Raw genomic sequence first — 13,674 nt, forward strand, 5'->3', positions numbered from 1 at the left:
AATGGAGGAGAAGGGATTGTGGTGTGGCCACCCCTCTGGGGGGGGATGTTTCCTTTCTCATTTTCTTTCTCTGTCTCTCCGTTGAGAGAGTATACATGCCCTACAGCAAATTGGTTTTTTTTTTTTTTTTGAGAGTTTCTTGCTATAGGGCATGTACACTCGCCAGAAAGAGAGAGACGGAGAGACAGAAAGTGAGAAATCACTCGCCAGGGGGGATGGCCACAACGCAATCCCTTCTCCCCCATTCTCCTCACGGGATCTTGGGCACGCACGTACACGTACTCGGTGTGAGTTTAAGCCACCGGGTCTGGGACTCGGACTGTGGTCAACTACATGGGAGTCCCGCGACACAGCCATTATGCTAACTGCTGGTCCCACAAATTTTTTTTTTAAATGAAAAAAATTAAAAGAATGACAAAACATTCCATTTTGATTATGTTCTGTTATTAATTATAATAAAAGATAATCCCTTTACATGGTGACCACAAATAGTGTTTAAAGGGCAGCTAATTTCTAAATTGGTCTCTGTTTTTGGTAATGGGCAAGGTACTACCTTCTCAAGCCTATTTATTTCCCAAGCTTGTCCCTAGATAGGTGTTAGTTAAGGACTGCTATCTTGAGATCTAAGTACTTGAGAATTTACAAAGTGCTTGCATCCAGGAGTGAGATGCTGCTGTGCGAATGAAGAACACTTACTTTTCTCATTAGCATAGTAGTAGAAGAAGCCTCTGCTGACAACACACCATCGCTTCTGCCACTCGGATCCAAAGAAACTATGATCTAAATGGAACAGCAGTAAGGGACATAAATTCAGGTAACTATAGTCACTGAAGAGTCCGTAAAATCCAACAACACACGGTCCACTGTGTTATTGTTTTATTTCCCAGGTTAATGGACTGTAAAGCCCTCCCTTTCACTCCCACAGGTTATCCCATATTGACTGAGTTCACAGGACTAGCTCAGTTAAAGGTCTAAGTTCTAAACAGGTTTGCCTGCTCTGTGTCCTTGCAGCTGTCTTTTCATCTGGCTTCCTTCATGTTTTTCAGGTTCTAATCTTTTCCTGTACTTCCCAAATTTTCTATGGTATCTTTATGTGCTGTCTTCAACGAACTAAAATGATACTCCAGGCCATGCCCATGAGACAATTGGTTTTTGCAATACAACTTGCCAATTTGCCTGTTGAACATTAAACCCGAGATCCTATCCCTAATACTTATTCTACTGGGTCATCAGAAAAGTCATGATGCGGGACCAGACATAACCAGCATAATGGTTACGTTGCTGGACACCTGTGTAGTTGACCGCGGTTTGAGTGCCCTTAAAATTCAGGCCAGGTATGTGTGTGTGTGTGTGTATGTGTGTGCCCAAAATCCCAAGAGGAAAATGGAGGAGGGATTGCTGTGTAGCCATTCTCTCTCAGGGGTGATTTCTTGCTTTCTGGCTCTCCAGCAAGTGCATGCATCCTACAGGAAAAATCTTTCAAAAAAAAAAAAGAAAAGAAAAAGCCTTAAGGCATTTTTGCATAGAAAAACATTAAAAAGTATGTTATGACTTTTCTGATGACCCAATAATTGAATGGTTAAAGGTCAAGAATTGGGCTTAACTGAAATTTGAAAGTAGGTTACTTCACATATGATATAAAAACTACATTCTGACCAGCCAGCCAGTGGTGTGGTGGTTAAGGCGGTTGGATCCCATATGGTGACTGTGTGGTTCAGGTTCCAGCCCTGCAGTTTGAAAAACACACCTGGCGCTTGTGCGTGCATGTCCAGAATCTTGAGAAAAGAGTGAAGAAGGGATTGCGGCACGGCCAGCCCCCCAGGGATACTTCCTCACTTTCCTCTCTCTTTCCCCAATGAGTGCACGTGCTCCAAAGCAAATTTTTTTTTTTTTGGAGAGGTTTTCACTATAGGGTACGTGCGCTCACCAGACAGACAGAGAGAGACAGAGAGACAGAAAGCGAGAAATCACCCCCCCAGGGGGGATGGTCACGCTGCAATCCCTTCTCCTCCATTCTCCTCCCGGGATCTTGGGCACGCATGCACACGTGCCCGGAGTGAGTTTTAAGCCACCGGGTCTGGGACGTGAACCGCAGTTGACTACGTGGGAGTCCAGTGACATAGCCATTACGCTAACTGCTGGTTCCCCCAAAGCAAATTTTTTTAAAAAAAAGTTAAAAACTATACTCTCAGCAACAGTTTTACTCTTTATGGGAGCAAACTGAGAGATGAAGACAAGAGTATCATTCATTCATTGTTTTATTAAGCACCGTTGTGTGCTAGGTGTTGGGGACACGATGGGAGCATGGCGCCTGTTGAAGCTCAGTCTGCTGAAACCTGGGCCACCTCTTCAGTTTATAGACACCGGGGTTCTTTTCTGCCTTTGCCTTGCTTTTGCCCTAGACCTGCCTAGTATGGTACTGGACACAGAAAAGGCACTCCATCTGTTGGTCCTGTTTTCCTCCTTTATCCTTCCCTTCCTGGAATGTCTTCCTGAGAATCTGATTAATACCTTTGCTTTTCTTCTCCAGGTACCCTTGCTTGATGATGTTATCAAGCTCTTGAGCTCCTTTTAGGATGTCTTCCATTCCTGAAAAAAGATAATAATCATCACAAAAAGCTTTCCTAAAAACACGACAAAATTTTCATTTATTTAGGCTACTTTAGATAATCCACATTAATGATGGGGTACAGAAGGGCAATTGCATAAACCCAGTGCAAAATAAAACAATTTCTGTATGATTGGGGGAAAAGTTAATTATCTTTCTTCCTAATTATATCTAATACTAAAATTGCTTAAAATGATCTAAACATACACTAGTTTGTGGCCAGGGGAGATAGCCTAAATATGTACTGATTGGCAGGAAAAGAACTCCAGAGAATTAAGAATTTGTTGTGGATATAAGCTCCAAATTGGATAATCCACATTGAGATAATCAAAAGTCAAATGAATAGCACAGACAAGCTTTAATGAGTGATAGACTCCACCATAAACACAAGTCACCTCAGAGGGAGCAAAAACACATACTCCCCCCCCCCAAAAAAAAACAAACCAGAAAGCTACCTTTAAGAACATAAATTTTATTAAGTTCACACAAAGAAATGCTGTGTAAGCTGAACTTAGCAATAACACCAAATCGTGGTTTCTTCAAAGTATAAAGAGTCTAAGACTCATAGAAGCCTGAACAAAGGAAGATGTGGAACTGATATTAGCTTTTAATTGTGTGCTGCTAACATTCTTGGCTTTCAATTAGCCTCGTTAGGTACAAATTTATGGAGAAGTCAAGATCCTAATCCATCTTCCTCCACTGGTGTTTATACTTACTTTACAGAAAAGATGAGCAAAGGACAGAAGCAAAGAAGTTTACTCCTCCTGACATAAAATGAAACAAAAATACTCCAAATGCTTTAAAGAATACAATGGTAATTTCTTAATTAGGCAAAACTAAGGGAGTGGGCTAGCAGAATCATTTTTAAAAAAGATTTATTTAGTTTAATTAATTAATTTTTAAATTTGATCAGAGAGAGAGGGTGAAAGTGAGAAAGCAACCGCTAGGTCTGAGACTCAAACTATGGTGGGACTCCACTGCCTTAACCACCACACCATCTGCCACCTCCTGTAACCGTTTTTTTTTTTTTTTTTTGGAGAGGTTTCTGCTATAGGGCATGTGCGTTCGCCAGAAAGACAGAGGCAGACAGAGAGACAGAAAGTGAGAAATCACCCCCCAGGGGGGATGGCTACTCTGCAATCCCTTCTCCATTCTCCTCTCAGGATCTTGGGCACACATGCACATGCGCCCAGAGTGAGTTTAAGCCACGGGGTCCATGACTCGAACTGCGGTGGACTATATGGGAGTCCAGGGACGTAGCCATTACGACAAATGCTTGTCCTACCTCCTATAATCTTAATATTTATTCTTTTCAGTCTTCAGACCCAAGTCTCTTATGGTTCATCTTAAAATGTTTATAAAGCAAACAAAATACACCACCAAATAAGGCACAACACACATAAATTGACTCGGTCACCAATGTAGTATCTTGAGACTTTTGGATGATGTAACCATTTTGCAATCAATTTGATTTTGAACATTTCCTACCATAACTAACGTGTATTTGGTGGTGGCTATGAATTAGCACCTTGTTCAATGCTTTACCTATTTTTTTAAAATAACATTTTAAGAGAATTTAAAATGCAATTAAACTTATTGTTTGCTTCTATAAGCTGTTTTAAGCTTAATTGAAAAAATGTACATCAGAAGAGCCTCTCTTTTTCTTTTTTATTAAATAATTATTTTATTTAAATTTATCTGTTTGTTTATTTATTTTAATTTGACCAGAGGTGGGGGGGAAGAGAGAGGGGGAGAGAGAGAGAAAGCAAAAAAGCAAGCCACCAGATCTGGGACTCAAACTACTGTTGGCCATGTGGGAGTCCAGGGCCGTCAACCACCATGCTACCTGCCAGCCCCTCTTTTTCTTTTTTAGTGTGTTTATGAGTCTGATTCTTTATCTGATTGGCCTTCATTGCCAACTTCCTTGTTCGTGGGCTATTTCACTTGTGTGTTTTACAGTTAACAAACTCTGTGGCTGCCACAATAAATCTTTCCAGATGAGTCTCAGGGTGCAAGCATGAGATGAAAAGCAGCAAAGGAAAGTTCATTTCTTTAGTATTCTTTCCTTTCTCCTAAAGCTCTGAAAATCTTATTATCCCTCTGAAAACACTCTCCAAAAGAGCAGTAGCAGATTCTACTAAGGAGGAGGCACTGGGTGGGGTGAGGACCTGCCAGGTTTGGTAGAGAAGGCCCTTTGAAGGAGAGCATGTCCTCTCTAAAGTGCTGTCAAAAAGTTGCATCTGGAGGCCAAGAAAAATTAAATGAAAGACACAGGGATCAGGAAAACAGGGTCCCCTAAGCTTGGAGTTTCCATCTCTTCTCAAAGATTTATTTTTTCTTTTTTAAGGTCTTGTTAAACTTAGAGATGCAGCTTCTTGTTAAAGATGCCAAGAGTCTGAATCATAAAAGACATGTTAAACGTTCTATTAGAATTCAAACCTCCTTTTTTAATGCAAATCTAAATGCCATTTTATGGAACATCTATAATTATGAAAATGGGAAGACATTGCCTCGTGTGCAGGGAGAGTCTGCGAGTATGAATATTACATTAATGTGCCCACACCAGCTCACTGATCCTGCTGGCAGGAGCATAAAAAATGCTTGAGTGAAACTTTTATTTAGATGTTAAGACTCCAGGCCCCAGCGGGGTGACAGAGACAGCCCCTGTGAGTTGCCATCAGAGAGAGAGCTTGAATTGAATTACCCAGGGGGGAGGAAGCAGTGATGAGCACTGCTTCGCTTATTTAATTTCATTTACTTTCAGTACATTATCAGCATGAGGCTTTTCTCTCCCCACCAACTGAAACCCAAGAATGCCACCACCAAGAAAACAAAGGCATCATGCAGCAGAGAGGTTTGAACTCCAAGTCACTGATTCCAGGAGAGGAGCCTCAGCAGCATCATAGACCATCTCTCTGAGTCCAGCTCGGTTCACTGACACTGGGCACCGAAGGAGATGCTGGATTTTCTCTCGGTCGTTCACCGGCAAGACTTCTGAAGAGTAATATAGCCGAAAATTGAGGGTTTTTGTTGTTGTTGTTTCAATATGCTGCATGTTTTGTGCCTAGTCAGATGTGTTCTGTTGCTTTCTTACTCGAGAGAATCTGTAGTGGTGAACCCTCCTGCCTGGTTTCCCCTTATAGGAAATCGAAAAAAAAAAGGGATATGAGCAAAGTGTGGAATGGTGGTAGGAAAAAAATTGGAAAGTATAATCAAATCAGCCTCTATTCTCTTGATTATCTTCTCTGTACCAGCCACTGCATGGTGAGTAAAGAACAGAGCTGTTCTCAACATAGAGGTGACTCGGGGCTCAATCTCATTGGCTCCATGATTTATCAGATGAATCTAGATAACCAAGATGGGAAGCCACTGTGCCACTCAAGCGCTCTCCTCCTTCGGTGTCAGCTCAGGTCCCTACTGATCAAGGACTGGTGACCCTGAGAACACACAGTGCCAGCTATGCTGTGGCATATGACGCAGAAGGAGTCTTACATGCCTGACTCCACACCTGCTGGTAAACAAACAGATCTGTAGAGAGCTACTTAATATGTAATGGAAAGTGTGCAAATGCTTCGTAGCATGACAATATTAAATAGAAAGAAGCCACAAACAGTTGTGTAAGTTTCTATTTTAAGGTAAAAACATTTATATTTAAGTATACGATGAAACAAAAAGAGGCTTTTTGTTAATTACCTAAGAAAAGATTTCATCAATGTAATAAAAAAATAGAAATGATTTTGATTTGTTGGAATACATGGCCCCCTTGGATAAAACTAGGGGTGTAACACATTATATCAACACAAAACAGAATTACATTAGTGTCATAATCTCTCTCTGCTACTTCACTTACTAAATCTCTCAGAATAGCCAATCTAAAGAAAATTCACTTAGCTGAAGGATGTGGGGCCATAAAGATAAAATCAACAGAGACATGTGTTACCCAGAAGTGATGGCCACCAACTTTCATGGCAGATGAAGATAAAAGAAATTCTCAGACATCGTTCTCTTCTCATCCAGATTCCTTTAAACCCTTGTGTCCCACCCACACTCAACTCTGCAATAAAAAACGACAGGGTGGTCGCAGTGCGATACATGACTCTTCAGTCAGCTATGCCCAGCAACAACAATGGGGACCTTTTGGAGTGTGATACATTTCCATAAAGTAGTCAATAAAAAAGACATGGGAGCTTCTGTGAGTCATGGCCTATTTAACCAGCTGCGTTCTAGCCCACTGAGAAAAGAGAATTGGAGAAATCGGTTGGTAACACCTCAGAACACGGCTGGCAGCACAGGAAGCTACACCACAAAAAGGCTGCAGCCCCTGCAGGACAAACCAGGTGCCCGCTAACTTTCATTATAGGCAGCTGGCCTGGTCTCTTGATTAATCAACCTGAAAAGGAAATGAATGTTTTTACAAAAATATCTGTTGTTCAACTCTTTCTCCCTCTTACATTGTGGACCTCTCCCATCTTTCCCCTTCCTTTTAAGTTCTTCTCAACTATTTTTAAAAAATAATTATTTTATTCATTATTATTATTATTTTATTTTGACCAGAGAGAGAGAAGGAAAGTAAGAAAGCAAGCCACCAGGTCCAGGACTTGAACTGTAGTTGGCCATGTGGGAGTCCAGCACCTCAACCATCACACTACCTGCTGGCTCCTTTTCAACTGTTTTTTAAAAAAGGGACCAAACTAATTCAAACCTAGAGACTGAAGTTACCAGGAGTAAATTTCATGTGCGGTGAAGTTTCCAGTTCCTTCACTAAATAATATGTATTAAGAACCTTGGAGAGGGACCAGCAGTTAGTGTAATGGGTATATCACTGGACTCCCATGTAGTCGACTGCGGTTCAAGTCCTGGACCTGGTGGCTTAAACTCATGCCAGGCACGTGTGCATGCGTGCCCAATATCCCAAGAGGAGAATGGAGGAGAAGGGACTGTGGCATGGCCATCCCCCCCTGGGGGGTGATTTCTTGCTTTCTGTTTTTCTGTCTCTCTTTCTGGTGAGAGCACACGCCCTATAGCAAAAACCTCTCCAAAAATAAAAATAAAAAAAGAACTTTGGAGATTTTGAGGCCGACAGGTAGGTGGTATGGTGGTTAAGGGTGCTGGTTTGAGACCCAAACCTGGCAGGTTGGTTTCTCAACCCCCTCCCCATCCCTCTCTGGTCAAATTTAAATAAACAAATAAAGTTAAATAAAATAATTCTTGAAAAGGAAAACCTTGGAGATTTTAATGGTGAGGGCTGGGAATGGTTAAGTTTCACCGGCAGTTCTAGCTCACTCACAGATCACTGGTGTGTGCATTTCAGACGCATACACAAATGCACATTCCGCAATGCTGCAAACATACGGAGGTGAAGAGGGGAATCAGAGGCAGGATGGTGTGGGTAGTTTTTTCTTGTGTGGTGGTTGTTGATCCCAAATCTGTTCATTAAATGCTCTTCTTTGCATTTGGGCTTTGATTCTTCTTTAAAAAGTTAATTAATGCTTTTCCTTAGCTTCTTGCTTTTCTGGGTTACTTTTTTTCCTTTTTCTCAATTTTCTAGGACCAGTCAATAAATGACATCAGTTTGTGGTGTTTGGCAAGAAATGCCCATTTTCTGAAGCTAATAGGGAAGTTGGTTTCAATGACTCTTCCTCTATAAGATATTCCCTTAAGATGGGCTTCTTATAAATCTTTAACTTCTGTGGTTTCATTTGATACCCATCTGAATTTACACTTACTCCACATACCTTTCTGTCATTGTGCTTCACTTATTTTTTATTTATTTATTTTTTCGAGATTTTTGCCTTAGGGCACACGTGCTCACTGGAGATAGAGAGAGAGAGACAGAGACAGTGAGAGGGAAAGTAAGAAATCACCCCCAGCAGGAGATAGCCAGAGATTACCCCCTAGAGGAGATGGCCATGCTGCAATTCTTTCTCCTCCTGAGATCTTGCGTACACATGCACATGCGCCAGGTGTGAGTTTCAACCCACAGGTTCTGGGACTTGAACCGTGGTAGACCATATGGGAGTCCAGGGATGTAACCACTATGCCATCTGCTGGTCCTTGTGCTTCACTTGTTAAGGAACTTAGACTAGTATATATAAGGCAAAAAATTATAAGTCATTCCTAATAGACTTAGGATCTAAAAGTTTCAAAGATGGAGGCTAGCTTTGGGGCTCAATGGTCAGGCATGCCTCTGGAGAAGCCAGGTCCCACATGGCACTGTAGGATGAGTCCCTGGCCTAGGTGGTATGGAACATACCCACTGAGTATAAGGGGCCAAAGAATGGGAGAAAGGGGATGGCAGTATGACCAGGTCCTGTGGAAGGTACTCTCTTTTGCAAACTCTATCATGAATAGAGAAAAAAGTAAAAAGCTTCAAAGATACAGAAACCACTCAGATAGCTCTAACTCAATGGAAATGTTCATGGAGACAGATATCCTATAGCAAAAGTGAAGGAAGTAAACACAGTGTATTTAAGTTCTTCAACAAGCTATGACTTAAGAAGAAACGTAGCAAGTGCAATGGAGTTGGACTAAAGGATGTCAGGAAATGCTAAAAAAGGTACACAGAAACATTTCAAGAGAGCTTGATGAACCCATGTTATCCTCCCAATTGTTTTTAAGGTCTTAAACATGCTAAGTCAGATAACAGAGCAAATAGTAAAAATCTGTGGAAGAAATCTTGTTACACTGAAGATAAAGAAAACTCATGATAGGTTCTATGTCAGTAATACCAAGAAAAAAAAGAACAGATAATTGATGAACAAAGTAATTACAAACTAATATGTCTTAACAAAAATGGCAAAAAAAGAAAAAAACTAACAAGTTTTGTTTTTGTTTGTTTTAGTTTGCTATAGGGCAGATGTATTCACAGGAGGGAGAGAGAGAAGGTGAGAAATTATCCCCCTGAAAGGATGGCAACACAACAATCCCTTCTCATCCATTCTTCTTTTGGAATTTTGGGCACATGTGCCTATGTACCTGTTATTTTTTTTTTTTAAACTTTATTTATTTTATTTTTAATTTGACCAGAGAGGGACAGAGAGAGAGAGAGAGAGAGAGCAAGCAAGCTGCCAAGTCCCAGACTTGGACTGTGGTCAGCCATTTGGGAGTCCAGTGCCCTTAACCACCATGCCACCTGCTGGCCCTCCCTGGCATGTGTTTTTAAGCCACTGGGTCAGGGACTCAAACTGTGCAGTTGACCATGTGGGATCCAGCCGCCTCAACCACTACACCACGTGCTGGCCCTAACAAGTTTTTAATAATCATCTTATTAAACATTTTTGGAAAAGTTTATTTATTCTGTGGGTTATTGGAAAAGTCATGACACATTTTTGCATAGAAAAAGAATACATTATGACTTTTCCGACAACCTAATATTTCTTCCATGAGCAAGAGAGACAGACAGAAAGATAGTACCCCAACAGGGTCATGACACCACAATCCACCTCCAACTTCACCTAGCCCTAGATCATGCGAGGCATCCTTAAAGAGGTGCACCACTGTCCAGCCCCAAGTAGCATTTTTACATCTCATTTGAGTCCCATAACATTCCCATGAGGTATGTATTATTATCACCTCCATTTTATTATAAACTAGGAATCTGAGGTATGGTAAAATTACATGACTTGCTGAAGATTGCTCAGCTAGAAAAGCCCATGCTTTTTCTAATATTCTGAGCTTCAGCTGAGGAGACACACCTAGAAGTGATTGAGGGAAAACAGGGTCTTCTCACTTCACTCTCCCACAAAAGAGATCCCCCCCATTTTTTTTTTAAAGAAACAAGTACAGTGTGGTTATTCTAATACTTGATGCTGATGTTATTTTAAGATCCTGTATTTCTTTTCTACTTTTTTTTAAAAAAAATCTTGCCAGAGGGTGCATGTACTCACCAAAGACAGACAGAGAAAGCAAAAGGGAGAATTCCCCAATGGGGAATGGTCACTCTGCAATCCCTTCTCCTCTATTTCTCCATCCTGTTGGGATTTGGGGCATGAACGTGCATACACACACACATACACACAAAGTGATTAGAAAAAGGTCCTTCTAAGTCCAGGTATGATAACTTTAACACACAAATGCTAGCATCTAAATAAACAGTAATCAACAGCATCTGGTAGGTGTAAATGGCTCCGCTTAAAGAATGACTAACTCAACAAAATAGCCCATTGTTTCTAAATCATGGTATCGTGACGCATTTGTGTAGTCTGATAAACTGAAGAGCAGAGATTTTGAATAATGTACTTGTAGAGAAAGAATGGACTTAAAGTTATTTTATAATAATATCACTCATTTGCATATCGATGTTTTCTTAAGGGGAAAAGTTAATTAAAAATAAAGCTTATTTTACCTATGCTGCAGTCTACAATGACTAAACACATCTGATGTATGATCATAATCATGGCAATCAAGAATTTCCACAGTGCTTTATTTCCTTGAAAAAGCTGCACTGCTTCAAAATTGTGGGCGTTCCATGGAAGTGGACTGAGCATATGAATGTCAGAGCACAGTGTTACGATGAGCAAAAGCCTGAGAACCCATAGAGCTTTATCACAGTTTTTTTTTTTTAAGAATTGTTTAAACTTTATTATTGTTGTTCTTTTCTAATTTGTTTAGATAGTGAGAGAGAGAGAGAGGGAAAGTGAGAAAGCAAGCCATCAGGTCCAAGACTTTAACCGTGGCTGGCCACGCGGGAGTCCAGCGCCTTTAACCACCACGCCATCTGCCGGCCCCATATCCAAACTGTTTCAATTCAGGAATTCTTGGACTAGCAAGTGGGATGTTCGTTAAGGTGTTGGATCCCACATGATCGACTCTGCAGTTTGAGTTATGGACCTGGTGGCTTAAAACAAAACAAAACAAAACCCAAAAAACAAAAAACACAGGGCATGTGTGCATTTGTGCCCAAAATCCTGAGAGGAGAGGGGAGAAGGGATCGTGGTATGGTTATCCTCCTGGGGGGGTGATTTCTCACTTTAGCTTTCTCTGTTTCTCTCTCTGGTGAATGCATGCACCCTATGATAAAAACCTAAATAAACAAACAAATGAATGTCTGATTACTCTTCAGAAACAGCTGTTGATAGCAATTTCTTTCTTTTAGAAAGAGGTCTCATTATGTTACCCATGTTACCCAGGCTGGCCTTGCATTCTCAGTCCTCCTGCCTCAACCTCCTGGATAGCTTTCTTTCTTTCTTTCTTTTTTTCTGGAGAGGTTTTTGCTATAGGGTGTGTGCACTCACCAGAAAGAGAGACAGAAAGCGAGAAATCCCCCCCCAGGGGGGATGGCCACGCCACAATCCCTTCTCCTCCATTCTCCTCTTGGGATCTTGGGCATGCATGCACACGCGCCCAGCATGAGTTTAAGCCACCAGGTCCGAGACTCGAACAGTATTCAACTACATGGGAGTCCAGTGACATAGCCATTATGCTAACTGCTGGTCCCCTGGATAGCTTCCTTTCTGAGCTATAGACTGTGGCTGAGCACTTAGCTTCCTCTAGGATTTCTCAGTCTTATTCTTTTGTTTCCCACCCTGAGAAATAGTATTTTCTTTTTGAACTTCTATAGACACATTAGTTTGCATCCTGTACACAAATATCCTACGTGTGTCTGAGCACTTAGTACTGTCGACAGTGAATTTCGTGGAGATTAGTGGTAACAGAATCCTGGAGTCTCTGTTTTAGTTACTCTCCAAAGCAAAAGACTTGGAGGAGGAACTGAATGCTAATAAACTTGCCTCTCCATGTCTCTCCAGTAAAGACATTTAGATATCATCAGAGCACTGCATTGAGAAAACTTTTAAAGCAAACAAAGCAGAAAATAAAAAAGAAGACTCAGGAACTAATTATAGTGATTCTCTGGGGGTATTTCAGGGTGGGTGATCTAATGAGAACTCTCACACCCCATCAAGAAGAACCTGATGGGAAGGCAATGATCTTTGCAATGTTGCGTTGACCTGGTATGTATCATCTACTGGACAAAGGGCCACTCCCAACCCAAACCTCACTCCTAGACAGCTTGTGGGTATCTGCGCAGCAGTATGGACTCAGATACAGAGAAACGACGCCGGCTATGATAAGGTACCCTTGGGGCAAAAATCACTCCCCTGTTTTAAGAAATTACAAATTTGACATTTAAAACCTTCCTTGATTCTTCTGTCTCATTTGACAAAACTCAGGCAAGTCTGAAGTGAGATGAACTTTCCAAGGAAAAAGAATTCGGAGGGAAAAATGAGGGTGATGTTTCCAGACCCAAAAGTTTCCAACCGAATCACCAAGTCTGTAATTGCAAAATAAAAACAGTAAATCTCAATATCTATTTGCACAGCTCATTAACTAAGGGCTCACACTCAGCAAACAGAGGGGGAAAAAAAAAAAAAAAGGAAAAGGAAAAAAAGCTTCAGCTCCCAATACATTTGGAAAGTTACTATGGCGACCCATCCTTCCCTAGCATCTAAACTAGGCCCTGCCACGTTCGGCTATGCTGTGGTTGGATGCATCTGTCTGTCTGTCTGTCTTTATTGCTTACTTAGAAAGTAGCAAATCGGGAGGAAGCCAATCATCTTTGTCAGACCAAGTGGGAGAGAGAAAGAGAACATTCCTTTTCCCACTGAACATGATGAACATGATGGCAGGCACTCGACCTGCTCTGCTACTGGGACAAGATGATTTACAGCGTGGAAAGGGAAAACCTAAATCACCAAGTAATGAAAACATTAAAGTTAATGCATCACAAGTGAGGAATTTATTACCATTAACTCCAATAAACAGTTATAAAACACTCGTCCTTTCCTGTCCACGCACAGGGACACAGACACTGGACTTCATTAAGCTCAACTTTCTTTTCTTCTTCACTAGACCAGTCATGTGTGTTTGAACCAACCACCATTTATTGTTAAGTGGACTGGTTCATTTTCCAGGACCGTAGAAAGCTGAAGGCACATCCATTTTGTTCCACGGCACTTGGTATAGACGGATGAAACAGCAAAGTTTAGAAGACATGCAGCTCGGTATTGCTATATAAGTTTATTTAAAAGTCTCTAAAATGTATGTCTGACAAAAGTAGCGTAGCTCTT

General features: G+C 41.1%; 1 protein-coding gene across 3 annotated transcripts in view; it reads right to left on the reverse strand.

The window, feature by feature from the left end:
• The window catches only part of SKAP1 (src kinase associated phosphoprotein 1), a 318,226-nt gene that overhangs the window by 56,554 nt on the left and 247,998 nt on the right, over window positions 1-13,674 (reverse strand). For all 3 annotated transcript variants that reach the window (XM_006166116.3, XM_006166117.3, XM_006166118.2), the window contains exons 5-6: window positions 2,512-2,589; window positions 697-780 (exon numbers count right to left, since the gene is read on the reverse strand). In XM_006166116.3, coding sequence (XP_006166178.1) covers window positions 697-780; window positions 2,512-2,589 — 162 coding nt within the window. The remainder of the gene's footprint in view (window positions 1-696; window positions 781-2,511; window positions 2,590-13,674) is intronic.

The sequence above is a fragment of the Tupaia chinensis genome, unplaced genomic scaffold, assembly GCF_000334495.1.
Source record: "Tupaia chinensis unplaced genomic scaffold, TupChi_1.0 Scaffold144171_1, whole genome shotgun sequence".
In the NCBI taxonomy this organism is placed as follows: Eukaryota; Metazoa; Chordata; class Mammalia; order Scandentia; family Tupaiidae; genus Tupaia; species Tupaia belangeri.